Raw genomic sequence first — 17,559 nt, forward strand, 5'->3', positions numbered from 1 at the left:
TACCCACTGACTTTTGGAGCTTCTACTCTGAAGCAATTCGTGTTCTGTCCACTAGTATTTCAAAGCAGGTTCCATGGCCAAGCCTCACTTCCAAAGGGGTAGAGAAGTGTGATCCTACCATATGCCAGAGGACAGCAGGACCACGGGAATGGGTCTAACGCCCCACCACTGCCTGTGATGGAAGTTACCTTACATATGCTCTGAGTTTCTTGTTAATAACCCCTTATCAAGGTAAGGATTAAGTTCATGAGTTTGTTTAGATGTTGGTAAGTAAAGAGCTTGTCCGTATTGTGCTTGAGTGTTAAATTTTTATCAGATGATTCTATGCCCTCTGAGGTGCCGATGTTATTTCCTCCCTTGACCTGTTGAAGAATTTATACATGTTTTTCGCCCACAACATCCTCCGCTGCCCTCTTCAAAAACACTTCTGTTGGTTAACTCCACATTTTTCAAAGCTCATTCATTCACTCAGCAAATATTACTGAGCAACGCAGGTGCGCCAGACGCCGTTCTGCGCACTTGGGGTACACCCGGGAACAAAGCAGGCAGAGGCCCTTGACCCCACCCCCTCCCAGCTCCGCCCCCTCGCCCTGCGCGCCGCCCACGCTGCGACTTAGGCCCCGCAGGAGCCGAGCCGGGCGCTGATTGGTGGTTTATTCTAACGGCGAGAGGCTGAGCTCATCTGCGGCCAATGGCTGGCTGCGCCCGGCGGGGAGCCCGCACCTGGCTGGAGGGCGCAGGGCCGCGGTCCCGGGTGCGCAGCGGCGCGCGGCGCGCGGAGCTGGAGGGGCGGTGGCAGCGCCGCGGCCGCGCGGACCGAGCTCCTGGCTCCGGCAGGTACGGTGTTCGCCCCGCTCGTCGCTGCACCCACACAAGGGCGCCCCTCCTCTCACTGCCCCGCCCGGCTTCCTCGGCCTGACCCCGGCGGGGCGGGGCCTCTGGCGGGCCCGGGACTCACGGGCTGGACACGCCGCTTTCTGTGTCCAGGTGCGGTCATGCGGCTCTGCCCCGCGGGGCCCGGCCCGGCGGGGCGGCCCCGGAAGCCGGGACCTGACTCGAGCAGCCTAGCCCATCGGCACGCCCAACACGGGCCTCAAGGCTGCATGTCCCGGATGGGGCGGCGGGACCGGGTCCCTCCCTCCACCTCCTGGCCGCATCCTGGCCAGGGTGCAGCTTCCCCCTGGCCCTGGGATGTGGGTTTCCCTTCCCTTCCCGCCCCCCTCTCCATCCTGTTCTCTCCTCCCATTTTCTACAGAGGCAGGCATAGCCTGGGGTTGGAAGTTCAGGCCCTGCCCCTTCCCAGTGGGGCCTGAGAGAGCAAAGGTGCCCCTGCAGCACTGCTGGCCTCTCTCTGAGCCCTTTCCTTTGCTGCAGCCACTTCTCTGTCCCTTTGGACACTTGTGTCGCACACCGCTCAGGAAGGAGCTGCTGTCAGGTCTTTGAAGGCCACGTGGCCTCCCGGTTTCAGAGGAATTCCTTCCCTAGGGCTGGGTAGGCCCTGCCCTCCTTCCTCTAACTCCATCCAAATCTGCCACCCAGTCATTTCATTTGCCCACAGGCCTTAAGGCCTGGCTTTGTGCCCAGCTCTGTGCTGGGCCTTGTGGGAAGGTCCCCATTTCTGACCACACTGACCTCAGCACTAAGGGAAACACAGCAGGGGCAGTCCATTCTGTTTGGAGCTGAATTGTAAAGGATAAATGAGATTCCTGTAGGAGGAGCAGCGAGGGGAGAATGGGCGGGATGGAGGAAAGTGTGAGGAATGGCCTTTGAGCTCAAGGCCCCTGCCTGGACCTCAGAGTGTGTGACCTCCATATGTTTATTGTGTAACAGACATGGGTTTGCTCTATGCCCATGCATGAAGGCAGCTCTGGATCACGAATATTTTCAGCTCTCTCAATGCTCAACACATAGTAAGTAATCAAGAAATACTTGTTGAACTGAATTTGAATTGAAGGAAGGAACCCCAAGTGTGTTATTATTCTATTCCTACCACTTAGGAAAGATCTGGCTCAGTGAAAGGACTTTACCCACATTAGGTCTGATCCTCCAGCCCTCGGAGGTGAGTGTTAGTCTCTGAATATTCAGTGGAGAAACCAGAGCGCAGATGGGGTGTTGTTCCCAGCTGGATCCTCCCTAATGCATCTGTTCATTCCCAGGTTGCACCTGCAGGGCAGCAGCCATGAGCCTGGTGGCCTGCGAGTGCCCACCTGGCCCTGGCCAGGAGCCTGAGCCCTGCTCACGAGCACAGTCCCAGGCCCGCCTGTACCTAGAGCAGATTCGCAACAGAGTGGCTCCAGGGGCACCTGACATGACCAAGCGAGACTACCTGGTGGATGCAGCCACGCAGATCCGGCTGGCCCTGGAGCGCGATGTTGGTGAGGACTACGAGGCAGCCTTCAACCACTACCAGAATGGCGTGGACGTTCTGCTACGAGGCATGCACGGTAAGGGCCAGGCTGAGCAGGGGCAGGGGCTGGTGAGGAATGGCCAGCTTGGAGCTCGTCTCTTTATCTGTCCATCTGTGCTGGGTGAATAGGGCCTGCAGGCCTCTGTGGATGACAATAATAATAGCTAGTGTTTATTGAGCAGTTCCTATATGCCAGGCACTGGTCCAAGGGCTGTATTAACTCATTTGAGACTCACAGTAATAGAAGATACTATATATGTTGTTCCATGTAGCTCCAAGTATATAGGAACTATTTTTTATTCCTATTTTCCAGATGAGAAACTGAGGCACAGAGCAGTATCATAGCCTTTTTAAGGTTCCATATCTATCAATTGGCAAAGCTGGGATTTGAACAGTTTTGGCTCCAGAGGCGGTATGCTTAACCCACTATGCTGGCCTGGCCCTGGAGCTGGACTGGGCTCTGGCCCTCTGGGGGTTTGCATATAATGGGGGGAGACTGATGATTTGATGGTGGACAGTTATAGTCTCAGGTTCAGTGATGAGCAATGAGGAAGTGAAGGGGGGGAAACTGAGTCCAGGCCAGGCCAGCATAGGGGCTTTTCTACAAGTCCAAACCCTAATCTGAGCACTGTCCAGCTGAAACGTCGGGCACTTCTCCAGAGAGGGAACAGCAGAGCCTGGAGGTGAGAGGAGAGGCCTGTTCAGGGCAAAGTAAGGCATTTCCAAGCTGGGGGAGAGGGTCGCCGGAGGCCAGTGTGAGACCTCAGATGGCCTTGGTAGCCAGGCTGAGGGTAGGAGTTGAGCCCTGATTTGTGCTTCCTGCCCTCCTGCTGAGACTCCTCAGTGCCTGGGCTTCAGGTCTGTCCTGCGAATTCCATTGTCCTTCAATCCTGATCCCTACTCTCGCTTTTTTCACACTGGGCATCAGAGATGAAGGAAGCGTGTTCTCTGGGAGCTTCTGCCTCTTCCTGTGAAAATGGACACAGAAATCCCCACTCGGTCTCTTCCCCAGCTGTGATGGCTGCCAGAGGTGGTGGGTGCCAACTGTAAAGTATTGTAGGCTAGGGTGTCCGCAGCTACCAGCCTCTCCTGCCACCTTCTTCCCACCTCCCCCACTGCTGGTCTCCCACCCAGAGGAGGGGCTCAGGAACAGATATGGGTCAGAATCTGCTGACCAGTGTCAAAGTAGGCACTCAGTCTTATGGAGAGCAGGGGGCAGGCAAGGGGAGCTGGAACCACAGCCCTCCAAGGCCAGGGTGGGGGGCAAGGGTGGGTCCTGGTGACCCCCTCCCCCCCACAGTCGACCCCAACAAGGAGCGATGTGAGGCTGTAAAGCTGAAAATTACCAAGTACCTGCGGCGGGCAGAGGAGATCTTCAACTGCCACCTGCAGAGGACACTGGGCAGCGGAGCCAGCCCTGGCACGGTGAGGAGACCCCTCCCCAAGGGCCTGAGGGCTCTGAGGGCTGAGAGCTGAGCCCCAATCCATAGGCCAGTGGTCTATGTTCCCAATTTTGGGCTGCAGGACAGGGCTGGCAGCGGTGTGTGCCAGGGCTACCCCTCCTCCCACCCTCCTTTTGGCTTCCTCTCTCCCCCACATCCTCCATCGTTCATTCATTTTCAGACACTTAGTGAATCATCTCCAGTCCAGTCTCACGCCCTCACAGAGTACACACACACGTCTCCCCACCCTCACACATGGCTCATACACATGCTCACATGTGTACACACTCCAAGGCTTCCAGATCTGTTTGTGTTTGAATGGGCCTCAGTGAGTATTTGGAGCAGACATGAATACCCCGTGTGCACATACATACATGCATACATAGATGTGCACAGATGCTGTCCCCATATGGCTTTTCTTAACCCAGTTGGCACTCGGAGGGGATTGAAAACACACACACACTTCTCATGCCCACAGACATGCACATGCACCCCTCCTAGGCTCACTTTTCCCCAAGGCAGATGCCTGGGCCACATGCCTTGGTCTTTGAGGCATGTTCCCTGAGATCTACATGTTCTCAGGTTATTTCCCCACCCCTGTAGCATCTGCCTCCTGTAACTGGGCTTTCAAGGGGTGGTTTTTGAAGCCTTAATAACTCTCTGAGCCTTGGAGAAGGGCTGGGCGAGGGCTGAGTGAAGAGGGCAGTGTGGCCAGCCTGGACAAGTCAGGACCAGCTTCTCTGCTCAGCCTGTCCTTGTGAGGTGAGGTTGGACTATACCCCATTTTTGCCCTCTCCCTGTGCTCCCCTAGCAGCTGGAGGCCCTGCCCACTGCCTGGTGAGAAGCATGGCTGAGGAGGGCTGGGTCCTGAGGCTGTGTGGCCTGTCTCCCACCTCCGCAGGGTTTCAGCAGCCTGAGGCTCCGGCCCATCCGCACACTGAGCTCTGCCCTGGAGCAGCTGAGGGGCTGCAGGGTGGTCGGGGTCATCGAGAAGGTGAGTAAGCAGAGCCTGCAGTGTGGGAGGAGATGGTGTGTGCAACTGGGGGTGACTGGTGGGCAGAAAGAGCAGCTACCCCTAGTCCTTCAGAGGGGGCTGGAAAGGGGTCAGGAGGTCCAGGGGGGAAGAGAGCAGCTGTGTCCATTGGCTCCCTATCCCTCCCTACCCCAGCACACACCAGTCAGGTCCTGGAAAGGAAACTGGGAACCCAAGAGGCAGACAGCGACTTCCCACAGCTCTCCAGCTCAGACACAGAAAACTGCTCCCTCAGAGATTCAAGACAGAGGCCACAGGAGAAGCTGTGCCCAGGGCATGCGGCCAGCACACACTGCCTGGCTCACTCCCAGTTCCCCCAGGTCCCCACCCCTCAATCACTCTGCACCCTGGGGCTGCAGCCAAGAGTCTCCTCACCAAACACAGCCAAGAAGTTCCTGTGTCGGGAAGATGCTCATCTCCAGAAACCTCCCTCAGAGTGTCCAGACTGGCCCGTGCATCATCCGAGGCCTTGGCCACTATGCCCTTTCTCCCCAGGCCCCACCCTCCTCCTGACCCCATCTGGGACCTTTTCCCTTAATTCAGGGCAGACAGGAAGATAGGAACTGACATCCCAGCCAACACCTGGGACACTCATTAGAGTGGAGGAATCAGAAGGACAAACAGTGGAGTCAAATGAGATTGGAGCTGTCGACGTAAGAAACATTGAAACCTGTATGAATTTTTATGAGTTTATTTGAGCAAAAATGACAATTGCTGGGAAATGAAATCTCAATGGATTGAGAAAATGCTCCAGAAAAATGGCAGTTTTACCACTTATTTTATTTATTTAAATATATCTTTATTGATTTCAGAGAGAGGAAGGGAGAGGGAGAGAGAGAGAAACATCAACAATGAGAGAGTCATTGATCAGCTGCCTCCTGCACGCCCCCAACTGCGGATCGAGCCCGCAACCTAGGCATGTGCCCTGACCCGGAATTAAATGGTGATCTCCTGGATCCTAGGTCAGTGCTCAACCGCTGAGCCAGGCCTGGCCAGGCTTTACCACTTATTTTATGCATCAGAATCAAAGGGGAAGACCTGGGGTGGGGTTTACATAAAACCCATTGGTAATCAATTAGGGAGGCAGGAGAGAGCAACTCGGGGTGGGGGTGGGGTGGGGGGATCTCTGGGATTGGATAAAAAGTACAATGGGTAGACATATGCTTGTTTTACATTGGAGGGCACAGGATAGGTAATGAGTAACATTTACAGCAATAGGATGGTATTTGGGGAACAGATAACAATGAGGGGTTCTGCAGTCTGATTCAGTGGGAAGTTGTGCCCTGAGGGGTCTGGAAAGATTGCTCTGACATTTCAAAGGTATGTTATCTTAGATGCAAAAAGACATTAGGCTTGCTTAAGGTAAAGACTGAACTGTGTCAAGGAAGCTACAGGCCTAGGACAGGATCACCCACCATGACTCGCTTTGTTAGGAAGTTTTATGTTCAGACCATCCTATGTGGTTACTTTCGGTTTCTGGGTTTGTAGGCCTGCCGCGTATGCCTCCCCTGAGCTTTTCAGATTTAGCATGTGGCCGCCTTTTCGCCCACAGAGCCGATATTAGATTGCCCTCTGCCCCAGCCAAGGGCTACCTGAGTAGTCACTAAAGCAGTTCTTCAAACTGGTTGTTTATCAGAATCACCTGGGAGCTCCCTAAATTACAGACGCCTGGGCCCCACCCCAGGCCTTTTGAGTCAGAATTTCTAGGGTTGAGCCAGGAATCTGTAATTCAGACACTCCCAGGGGATTGTGATGGGTCTGGAGGCCACAGTGCTCGCTTCCCCACCCGCCAGAGGATGAAGTGCTGCCTGGGCAGAGCACAGCTCGGCCAAGGGCAAGTCCTTCGCCCCTCTGACCACCGGTTTCCTCACCTGTCAGTGGGGTGAGGATCCTCTCCCCATGGGTGATGTGGGAACTAAAATGAAGTAATTTGGGGGGAAAGGCCTGGCACAAGCTAAAACATGTGATGCATGTTTGATGGCTCTAAATGCTGTGACAAACTCCAGTCTGGAGGTATGCAGGCTTCACATCCCCCAGCCTTGTTCCAGCTGCTACTCGCAGGTCCCTAGAATGGGCCCCAGTCTGTCAGCAAGACCCAGCCAGCTTCCATCTGTGCAGTCCTGCCCTCCCACCCACTAGTCCATGCGGCTTGGACAGGCTGGGGAGGTGACTGCCACCACCTTTCCCCAGATGGGACCCCACTGAACCAGGGGTGTTGCGGAGAGGAGTTCCAGGTGAAATTAGTTCCAGTTGAAATTATAGGAGTTTTCCTAAACTAATTACTTTGTTTTTTAAATTATAGGAGTTTTCGGAGCTTTTAGGATGCACATGTGCACCTCGAGTTTCTAAGAGGGAAGTCTGTGAAAGAATTCCCCTAATTTGTTTAACCCCAGGTCACCCATATGCAAAGCATTTTCAGAATCCAGTATTCTGAGTCCCGTGCATATGGACAGCAACTGTTCTGTCTTGAGAGTGCCCTTTCCTTTTTTACCCTTTCTTGGGCATTCAGCTTACCTACTCCACCACCCTCCTGAGATCCTGCTTCCTTTTCCTGCGTCATTCCCAAGCCTGGAACACCAACTTCCCCAAATTAGGAGAGGTGTTAGGGACACTGGGCCCAGGTCCCGGCAGCTAGGCCTGGATGTGCGCTCGTAGCGTTCCATTCCACGGCTCTGCCCAGGCAGATCCAGGCGGGAGGGCAGTGCTGGCCCAGAGCCAGGCAGGGGCAGAGGGCCCGCTCAGGAAGCCTTGAGTGCCCCCGAGATGCCCAGCTGTCAGGGGTAACTGGGCTGGGGAGAGGGTCTCTAGGGGCTGAAGAGGTACTGGCAGGCATAGGGGGGTGGCAGGGAACAGAGGCGGGTTGGTCAGGGACTCAGTAGGCAGTTGGCCAGAATGCCCAGGGGCCTGCTCTCAGGGAGCACGGGGCCTGGGAGCCTAGTCCAGGAGCCAGGCCCTAAGTCAAGGATGGGGAAGAAAAAGGTCATCCAAGTCGCTTGTTTTTTTGGCTCAAACACACGGGTGGGGTTTTTGTGTGTGTGTGTGTGTGTGTTTTTATGTATTAGTTACCAACATTTAAAAGTTGGCAGGTTTCATATAGAAGTCCAGATACCTTGCTTCCCCTGAAAAATTGAGAGATCTGGAGACGCTGGCTCACACGCCCTTGAAGCAGCAGGGAGCAGAGGAGGGGCTGCCTTCTTTAACAGGACACCAGCCCTCCGCTCTGCCCTCTGCTTTGCTCCAGTCCCTGCCCTGCCCACTTGGCTCACGTGCTCAGCCTCTGCGGACCTTGGATTTTGCAAACCTGTTTGAAACTTTTGGGCTTGTTGGCTCTGTGAGAGATACCTCCTGGGATTTTGATACTTAGGGCATTTTTTAAAGAACGGGTTAATGTGTTTCACCAAAGCTTTAATTGTCTCCACTTCCCAAAAACTCAGAGGGTTTCCTTTAAAAAAAAAAAATTTTTTTCCCCTTTTTAAAAAGGTGAGAGCAGTCACCCATAACTGCTCCCAATAGCAATACTCACGTGACATTCATAAGGCACATTCTGGTTTGCAAAGCTGGTGCATTAAACCTCTTCAGTCACCGTGGGGAAAAAGCATCACACTGTGCAGTCCAATACCGTAGTCACTAGCCACACAAGACTATTTTAATTAAGATTAAGTATTATGTTTCTCAGATGCACCAGCCACATTTCAAGAAGGGCTTGATAGCTACACATGGCTCGTGGCTTCCATATTGGACAGTGCAGATGTAGTTTCCTTCAGGGCAAAAAGTCCTACTGGACAGTGATGACTTTTTTTAATATGTTTTTATTGATTTCAGAGAGAGAAAGGAGAGGGAGAGAGAGAGAAACATCGATCGGCTGCCTCCTTCACACCGCCTACTGGGGATCGGGCCCACAACCCCAGCGTGCGCCCTGACCAAATTGAACCCGTGACCCCCTGGTGTGTGGGACAGTGCTCAACCAACTGAGCCACACCAGCCAGTCTCGACAGTGTCAAATTTTATCGTTCCAGTTTTAACGCTTCACGAATTTGCGTGTCATCCTTGCGCAGGGGTCGAATTTTAATAATTGTTTCATAGGCAATGAAACAAGTTCAGAAAGGTCATGTGACTAGCTAGTGTTCTGTTCCCAGTAGCAATGAGCAAAAGAGAGGGGATTTTTTTGTTTGCTTGTTTAATGGGAAAATGCCCTCTCTGCTACTCTTTTGAAATAATTTGAAAGAGGAAGAAATTTAAAACAGAAAAAAAAAAAATCCCCACCGTCCTACCTCCAAGATAATTACTGTTAATGTTTTGATTTCTTTCTAGATGGGTAGGTTTTAATACATATGTAGTTTAACCCACGTGTTTCAGTGTACTGATTTAGTTTTATTTCTCACTGCCCCAACCTTCACTGCTGGTTTTTGGACTCTGTAAATGATTGGGCCTTGCCCAGGACAAGGTGGTAGGGAGTCCCACTTGGCAAGGGACAGTGGGGAATTATCTGGTGTCAGTACTTGTGGGAAACTCTGTTCTCCTAAGTGACCCCAGAGTTTTCTTTTTCAAACATTGGACGGATTTAGTCAAGGAGCTGGGGCCAGGCTGGGTTCAGTCTGTGGCTCTTGGAGGAGAGTCTTCTGGTGGTCAGAAGGAACTCTCCCCCCCAACCCCACTGCACGAAGGGCTCCTGGTGCTCACCTGGTCCACCACCTTCATTTCACTGGTGATGAGGACACTGAGGCCCAGAGGGGAAGGCACATGCCAAAGTCAGCTGACTGTGCCCCAGTTAGTTATTGCCCAGGGCCCAAGGATCAGCCTGCCTGGATTCAAATCCCGGCTTTACCACTTCTTAGGAGTTGGACCATGGGCAACATAACCTCTCTGAGCCTCAATTTCTTCATCAATAAAATGGATCACCAATAACATTCACCCAGTAGGGCTGTGGGAAAAGGAAATAATCTATATAAAGTATTTAGCACAGAGTAAGTGCTCTACAGCCAATGTGGGGTTTCTTAATAATGATAGCCAACCCAGTGTGGTTCAGTGGTTGAGTGTCAACCCATGAACCAGAGGTCATGGTTTAATTCCCAGTCAGGGCACATGCCTTGGTTGCAGGCTCGATCCCCAGTAGGGGGCGTGCAGGAGGCAGCTGATCAATGATTACTCTCATCATTGATGTTTCTCTCTCTCCCTCTTCCTTCCTCTCTCTGAAATTGATAAAAACATTAAAAATAATAATAATCACTACAGATTATTGAGGGTGTGTCTGTGGCAGGCACAGGTTGCTGCTCTACTTGAATTGTCTGCTTTATAGAATCCAGATGACCTCCAGATGGGGTACTGCTATGACCTCATCTTGCAATTAAGAAAATTCAGAGAAGGTTCAGAGAGGTGATGTGTCTTGGCAAGTGTGATAACTGGCATTCTCACCACCTTTAGATTCACAAAGGGCCCTCCCATTTATGGCCTCAACAAACCAGTGATGACTGAGAGGGGCATTTGTAATTACTCTTTGGTAGATGAGAAAGTCAATTCACTTGCCCAAGATCTAAACCCAGCCTCAACCTGAGGCTGCAGGCTCCACTGCCCAGTGGCCTGGCCTTAGGACCTGGCTCGCACCCACCACCAAGGGGAGTATCTGTTGGGCTGGCCAACTGCCAAGGATCACAGCACCACCAAGTGGTCTTGTCCCCACGTGCCCCTCATCTGGGCTGAGTTTTCTGCTTTCCTGCCCTCCATGAGAAGAGTCAAGGGCCCAACTTCATACAAGGCCCTGCCCCAGTGACTAGCAGACTGCTGCCTCTAAACCAAAACCAACAGGAGAAGTGGGCTGCTCTCCAGAGACAGCCTCCAGAGAGAACAACTATTTAAAAGAAGGGGGTGGGCCTGGCCGGGCGTGGCTCAGTGCTTGAGCATCGACCTAGGATCCAGGAGATCACAGTTCGATTCCCGGTCAGGGCACATGCCCGGGTGGCATGCTCGATCCTCAGTTGGGGGTGTGCAGTAGGCAGGTGATCAGTGATGACTCTCATCACTGATGTTTCTATATCTCTCTCTCCCCCCTCCCCTTCCTCTCTCTAAAATTAATAAAGATATATTTTTTAATAAATTAATAAGGGCGGCAGGGAGAGAGAGACCTGAAAGAGCACTCCAAGCCTGGTGCTCTGGGCTCTGCTTGGCCCATGGGTAGCCTGGGGCCACACTCAGAGCCTCAGCTTTTTCACCTGTAAAATAAAAGATCAGAGGAGGCAACTGGCTCTCAGGCCCTTTCCATCTGTGACACCCTCAGACCTTGCAGGGTGGACCACTCACCATGCATGTGTGCCCTGGAAATAGAGCTCACAGTGCAGTGGGGAGACAGGAAATTAGATACAGTGTGATAAGGTTCCCCTAAGGGTGACCGTGGAGAGCATTGGAGACAGATTAGGGCCCCAGCCCAACCTGAGGGTTTGGAAGGCTTCCTGGAGGAGGTGGCTAAGAACTGCAGGTCTAAGGAAGGTGGATGAGCAGGACAGGATTGATGTCAGTTTCTGGGCCTGCCCTTCCTGCCTGCCCCTAGGGCCCCAGTGGAGGAACCTGAGAGCTGGGGTTAGAGCCATGGAGCCTGGAAACTAGCATGTGCCTTGACCAGTGCCTTCTGGACCTTGGCAGGTGCAGCTGGTCCAGGATCCAGTGACTGGAGGGACCTTCGTGGTGAAGGCAGGTGCCGCCCAGCCCCCTTCCATTCTATATTCCCCTTGGGACTTTTCTCAGAGCTCTTTGGGAAACCCCCTACTACTAAGAACTGTATCTGAAGCTCATGCTCCCTCCAAATCCAAAAGCCACTTTGTCCTGCTCCTGAGCATACCCCCGGCCTCCCTGGCACACACACACACTACCTCCTCCTTGGCCGGGAAGGTGGAGGACCTGGATGCCACGGCAGAGACAGGGGTGAGAGCCAGGGCAGGAACTGGGTGGAGGCAGTTGCTCCTCAGGGTGGCTTCTACCCCTCATCCAGTTGTCCCCAAAGCTGGGGCTCTGACGTCCCCTAACAGAGCAGCCTCTGGCCTGTCCTCAGCTGATCTGCCTGCCCTGCCCCCTCCCTAGAGCCTGTCCAGATGTCACATGGCGAGTCGGGAGCGGCTCACCATCATCCCGCATGGTGTCCCCTACATGACCAAGCTGCTGAGGTACTTCATGAGTGAGGACTCCATCTTCCTGCACCTAGAACATGTGCAAGGTGAGGTGGCCTTTGGGACCAGACCAGGGGATCCGGTCTTGCTGGGGATGATGGCAGACCAGGCTGTTGTGGGTCTCTGTGTGGTGCTGAGGGGCAGGGGACGTCCTGGGGAGGATGTTCACATCCTGGCGAGAGGGCATTTATGCAGAAGTCCCCTTTGTCACCATTTTCTTCAGCCTTGGCTCTTTTCATTTTTTTAGTCTGTGCCCATCCCTCAGAGTGGCCAAAGAAACAGTACATTTTATTGTACTATTCTCCCTAAAAATTAAAATTATGTGTGTGTGTGTATAATATATTGAACACTGGAAAACCCCCACCCAAACCAAGGGCATTAACAATAATTTACACCTCCGTAGGGTTTAAGCACCTACCTTGTCCCAGGTTGGGAGTCCTCTTTAGGTGGGTGAGAGGAAGGAGAGGTCACTAGGTTAAGGCTCCGGGAGGGAGGAACAGAGGCTAGGACCTGGAAGGCAGGGGGTCCATGCCCAAGGCAGAGGGTCGGCAAGATGGGACAGCGCCCTGGTGTCCATGCTCTTCTTCTCCTGTCCCCATGCTCGCCTCACCTTCCGCATGGCCCAGGAGGCACGCTCTGGTCCCACCTGCTCTCCCAGGCGCGCCCCCAACAGTCTGGGATCAGGTCTGGCTCCAGCCTGGAGGGGATGAAGGCTCAGCTCAACTCTCGCCTCAGCCTCCGGACCTCAGTGCTGCCGCTGCCAGGCCACACCCGCCTGCAGGACACAGTGCCCCTGGAGTCTCCTTGGACTTGTTGGAGCCTTTCCCTGGCCAGGGAGGCCCCACCCATCAGACCCCAGACAGAGGCTGAAGGCAAACCCTCAGCCAGGACCAGCACTTCCTGCTCCTTGGACCTTCCAAAGGCCCCAAGCAGCCGCCTGCGCCTCCAGTCCCAGCAAGGACCTGGCCAGAACTCAGACACGGGTTCCCCTCGGGGGCTCCCTTGGGTTCGAGAGGGTGCCGGCCGGGTGCTGGGGCGCTGTGGCCGCGGTGGCAGTCAGAGCTGCCCCTCAGCGTCTGGCGGGGCCGCCTGGAGTGTGAGGGAGGAGCAGGTGAAGCAGTGGGCCGCTGAGACCCTGGTGGCCCTGGAGGCACTGCATGAGCAGGGGGTGCTGTGCCGGGACCTCAATCCCCGGAACCTGCTCCTGGACCAGGCAGGTAGGTGCCCAGGCCTGGGGGAAGGGGAGTAGGCTGCCCTCCCCAACCCCACTGCTCAGGTGGGGGCCCCCAAAGCCTAAGACAGAGAAGGAGAGCACCCTCAGGTCGGGGTTGGCGGAGGTTACCTGCTCTTCCCCTGCCTCCCCCCAGCCTTTTCATACAGGACTCTCCAAGGTGGAGTCTGGGAAACAAGCCCCTTCGCCCCCAGGAGTCCAGGGCAGCAGCTCCTGTGAATACCCAGTTGTCCCTGGGCCTCGGCTCCATGCCCCTAGGGAGGCCGTGCTTAGCCAGGCCAATGGCTCCTGCCTTGTGCCTGTTGGGGGAAGTCCTGGAATCCCCTCCCCAATGCCAGCTGCTTGACAATGACTAACTGCAATTTTTGTCCCCATTCCATCCCCCTGCGCACACACTGGACGGGAAGGTCACATTCGGCTCACGTATTTTGGCCAGTGGTCAGAAGTGGAGCCCCAGTGCTGCAGGGAGGCGTTGGACAACCTCTACAGTGCCCCAGGCAAGAAGGAAGGGAGGGCCTGCGCCCTAGACCTTGGGGGCCTTTGTGTGGGTTGAGCCTGGGGTGGGGCTGAGGGTGACAGAGGGGATGAGCTGTGTCTGGGTAGGATGGGTAGAGGGGAGACCTGCCTTGGGTAAGGTTGGGACATTTGTGTTCTTGCTCCCTCAGAGGTGGGTGGGATTTCTGAGCCGACTGAAGCCTGTGACTGGTGGAGCTTTGGGTCCCTACTATATGAATTGCTGACTGGAACGGTGAGTAGCTGGGCAGGGTATGGAGCTCTGGTAGGAGTCACTGAGGGCGGGATGGCCTGGGCTTAATCCAACCAGCCAGTGTCTGGGCTGAGGCTGCCTGGTTCCGCAAAACCTGGTCATGGGGTTAGGTATCCTGCCAGCACAGCTGCCCCGTCCCCAGCTGACCCCCACAGGCCATGAGAGAGACAGGGAGCCACTGCCACTCAGGCTGTAGACACAGTACCCCCACCATATGAGTAGCTATAGCTTGTGAGACTGTCAGCTTACATGGATGAGAGCTGAGTTGGGATGGTCAGGGCAGTTTCTGGAAGAGAGTGCCTGGGCCTGGGTCTGGAAGAAGGGTGAAATTTGACACAGCCCTTCTCCCCTGAACAGCACCTGGGTCATCCCCTCAGCCTCTTCTCCCCACTGCTCACTTCCCACTCCCCACAGCCTTCTGGGCTGCAACTCCCAGACTTTGACTAAGGAACAGGAGAGAGGGCCTCTGGGATCCAGACCAGCAGCTGTCCATCCAGCCTGGGTCAGCCAAGAGCTGTTCCCCCTGCAAACACCCTTACTCAGGATGGCAGCCTCTGCCCTCTGTCCACCCCCGATGAGCTCAGCATTGCACCTGGGGCTGGTTAGATCAGATAGCAAGGGAAAGGCCAAACTGTATTTAAGCAGGAAATGGCCAGGGCAGATGCAGTGAGACCTGAAGCCCGGATCTGAGCAGTCCACCATGGCTCCCTCCTGCTTTTGTCCCATAGCGCAGGGCCTCTCAGAGCCCTGGCTGCAAACACCCCACAGAGTGGCTCTCTCCTCTCGGTCTCCTACCACCTCCCTAGCCTGGGGCTTCTGGCCTTCCACTTGGCCACTTCTTGCAGCTCCTCCTGGCCTCCAGACAGGCCTCTCTGCTCTCCAAAGCTGCATCCTCTGGAGTGCAGAGAGGTCCTGCCGCCTTCCTTTACTGCAGCCCTGCCTTGGCCCTGGCGGTAGCATGCCATGGTCTGCTGTCAAATGAGTGGCCCATGGAGATTTTTTTTCTGTAAGGAGATAAGTTTCAATACTTTTCCTGAAATGCCTGCCCTGATTGCGACCCAAAAGCAATGCTTCTAGCAAGCTTGAAGCCAGGGGGACCTGGGTTTAAATCCTGACCTCAGCATCAGTCCCTTCACCTCTCTCAGCTGGCTTCATGTCTTTCAAATGCGGATACTTATATGTGCTGTGAGGGTGGTTGTGCAGTGTGGAGAATGGCTGTCAGGCATTAGCGGTCTGGCATACAGTAGATCCAAAGCAGAAGGCAGCGATCTACATGGTCATCACCCCCATAGAATGTGACACAGGGAAAAATAAAATCCTGGCTGCCGCTGGAGTGTACACTTTCCTGGGGTTGCCTCCTCAGAGGCCCCTTCCTGTGTCTTCCCAGGCCCTGTCCCAGAGCCACCCCTCGGGAATCCAGCCCCACACCCAGCTCCAGCTGCCCGAGTGGCTCAGTCGCCCAGCGGCCTCCCTGCTGACTGAGGTGAGGTCAGCCGGCCTAGAGGATGTGGCTCCTTGGCCTGAGGGTGGGTGCTGGGAGGGGAGAACCCTGTGTGTGAACAAGGGTGCTGCTACTAGACTGCTGATGTGGGTGCAGAGGTCACAAATTTCTATGTTGGCAGCCAACCACCACCAGTGTGCCCCAGGGTAAAACGGGGGTTTCTATGGGCTGGGCTGGGCTGGCAGAGAATGGACCCCCAGGGCCATGGTGGCAAGTCCCTGGAGGTCAGGCTGTGCCTCAGCAATGGGGCTAGGCAGGCCTGCCAGGCGCTGACTGGGCCTTTCTCCACAGCTACTGCAGTTTGATCCCAGCAGGCGCCTGGGCACTGGAGGAGGCGGTGTCAACAGACTCAAGTCCCACCCCTTCTTCAGTACTATCCAGTGGAGCAAACTGGTGGGGTAAATGGGGGTGGAGTGGGCAGTGGAAGTAGCTGGACTGGTCTGGATCTTCTCTCTTCTTTTCTCCTGTCATCCTGTCACCCCGAGCTGACCTCTCTAATCAGTGGCCTTCGGCAAAGAATGCAGGATGCAGGTCACCTGCCTTTCCTGCTTTGACCCCTCCCTTGGGCCTCAGAAGCAATCACCACCACTGCTGAGGAGGGGCCTAGGGAGTCTCCCAGCAAGCTCTTAGAGAAACCCTTTCTAGTCACTGCTAAGGGGAAGGGACAGGACAGATCTCACCCTGCTAGGCAGCTTGGGCCCCTCCACCCATCCTTCCTCCACCCTTCAGTCAACAGATACCTACTGAGTGCACACCTTGAACCCTGAACACAGACCTACCCCATTAAAGGGTGCCTTCTGTCATACTAGCTCTGAACTACTCGCTACCTGCCATGTTGTGCCCGACTTGGGACATCTCTGGGAACTTACCTCAGGATACTGATCCGCTGGCTTAGTGGACTCAAACCAAGGCTGCCTGGCTGATACCTTAGCCATGTAACTAGTGGCCTCTTCTATCAGACTCCTCCTGCAGGGGGTGGGGAGGCTGGGGGAACAGGGACGAAGTCTGTGGTGGGCATGGACTGAGGTTGGGGACAGGGTGGGTGATCCACTGCCTCTCCTGACCATCCCCCCTATCTTGAAATTTCAGACTTTGAAGAGCAAAAGGAAAAGGGGGGAGGGGAGGGAGGATTAGGATAAAGAGGAGGGGAGAGGGTGGAATGCACACCTTTGCCAATTAGAGCAATTTTGGAAACAGAATAAAGAGCTCCCCTCCCCAGCTAGTCCATGGGGTAGAGAAAGGGGAGCCTGCCCCATGGACTTGAGAGACCACAATTCAGCCTCCAGGCTGAAGCTGCTAAGACAAGTTGAACCCATTAGGATTCCCCTCTCGGGCATTCATCCTGTTTACCATTTTGCATTTTAGCCTTGAGGGTCCACTCAATTCATTGCCTACTGTGACTTCATCCCCTTTTGAAATGCATCACCACACACAATGATTGCACAAGCTTTTAGCCAGAAGCAAGATGTTTCTGGTGTCTGAAGAGCTGGGGTAAGTGGTTACCCCCAAATGCAATCCCCTCCTCAGGTTTGGGGGTAGTCTTTTTCTTCTCAGGACTCATCCTGTCACTGGGGTGTGGCAACTAAAACTTCCACCAGACCTCTGCCCCTAACTCCTTGCCGCCAGTGTGTCTGCATCACCACCAGGTGGCGCCTCTGACACTAATCTCCAGTCTGACCATGAAGGTCCAGCTCTAACTCGAGGGTAGGGACTGTGCTGAGGATGGAGTGACTCTGGGCAGAGAGGACAAGGGGCAGCACAGCCTGGTATGGTCCTGGTTTTTCTGGGGCTTGCCCATAACCCGTACCCCCAATAAAGCCTGATGTTGCCTGTGGTGTTCTGGCCTCCTTAATGCAATGAGCACCACCCTGTCAGGAGGGGGCGATTGGAAGGCTTCTCCAGAGAAGCTCCATGAGAGTCAACAGTGAGCTTGGAGTCCACCAGGAAGTAGGAAGCAGGGCTGATGGTGGACCCATGTGCCAGCTGGTGCCCTGCAGAGCAGCTCTGAGCCCAAGGGGACGTGCT

At 54.7% G+C, this 17,559-nt stretch overlaps 1 protein-coding gene across 1 annotated transcript; it reads left to right on the plus strand.

Moving 5' to 3' along the window:
* The first annotated feature begins 804 nt into the window (after nucleotides 1–804).
* On the plus strand, nucleotides 805–16,125 carry RPS6KL1 (ribosomal protein S6 kinase like 1). The gene is made up of 13 exons (XM_087819122.1): nucleotides 805–837; nucleotides 1,831–1,910; nucleotides 1,998–2,059; nucleotides 2,157–2,444; nucleotides 3,708–3,832; nucleotides 4,751–4,843; nucleotides 11,516–11,563; nucleotides 11,951–12,083; nucleotides 12,663–13,253; nucleotides 13,675–13,764; nucleotides 13,933–14,015; nucleotides 15,421–15,516; nucleotides 15,826–16,125. The coding sequence occupies exons 4-13, from the start codon at nucleotides 2,180–2,182 to the stop codon at nucleotides 15,934–15,936; spliced, it is 1,635 nt and encodes a 544-aa protein (XP_087675248.1). The 5' UTR covers nucleotides 805–837; nucleotides 1,831–1,910; nucleotides 1,998–2,059; nucleotides 2,157–2,179; the 3' UTR covers nucleotides 15,937–16,125.
* Nucleotides 16,126–17,559: the final 1,434 nt, after the last annotated feature.

This window comes from Miniopterus natalensis, chromosome 1 (genome assembly GCF_054644295.1).
Source record: "Miniopterus natalensis isolate mMinNat1 chromosome 1, mMinNat1.hap1, whole genome shotgun sequence".
Classification (NCBI taxonomy): Eukaryota; Metazoa; Chordata; class Mammalia; order Chiroptera; family Miniopteridae; genus Miniopterus; species Miniopterus natalensis.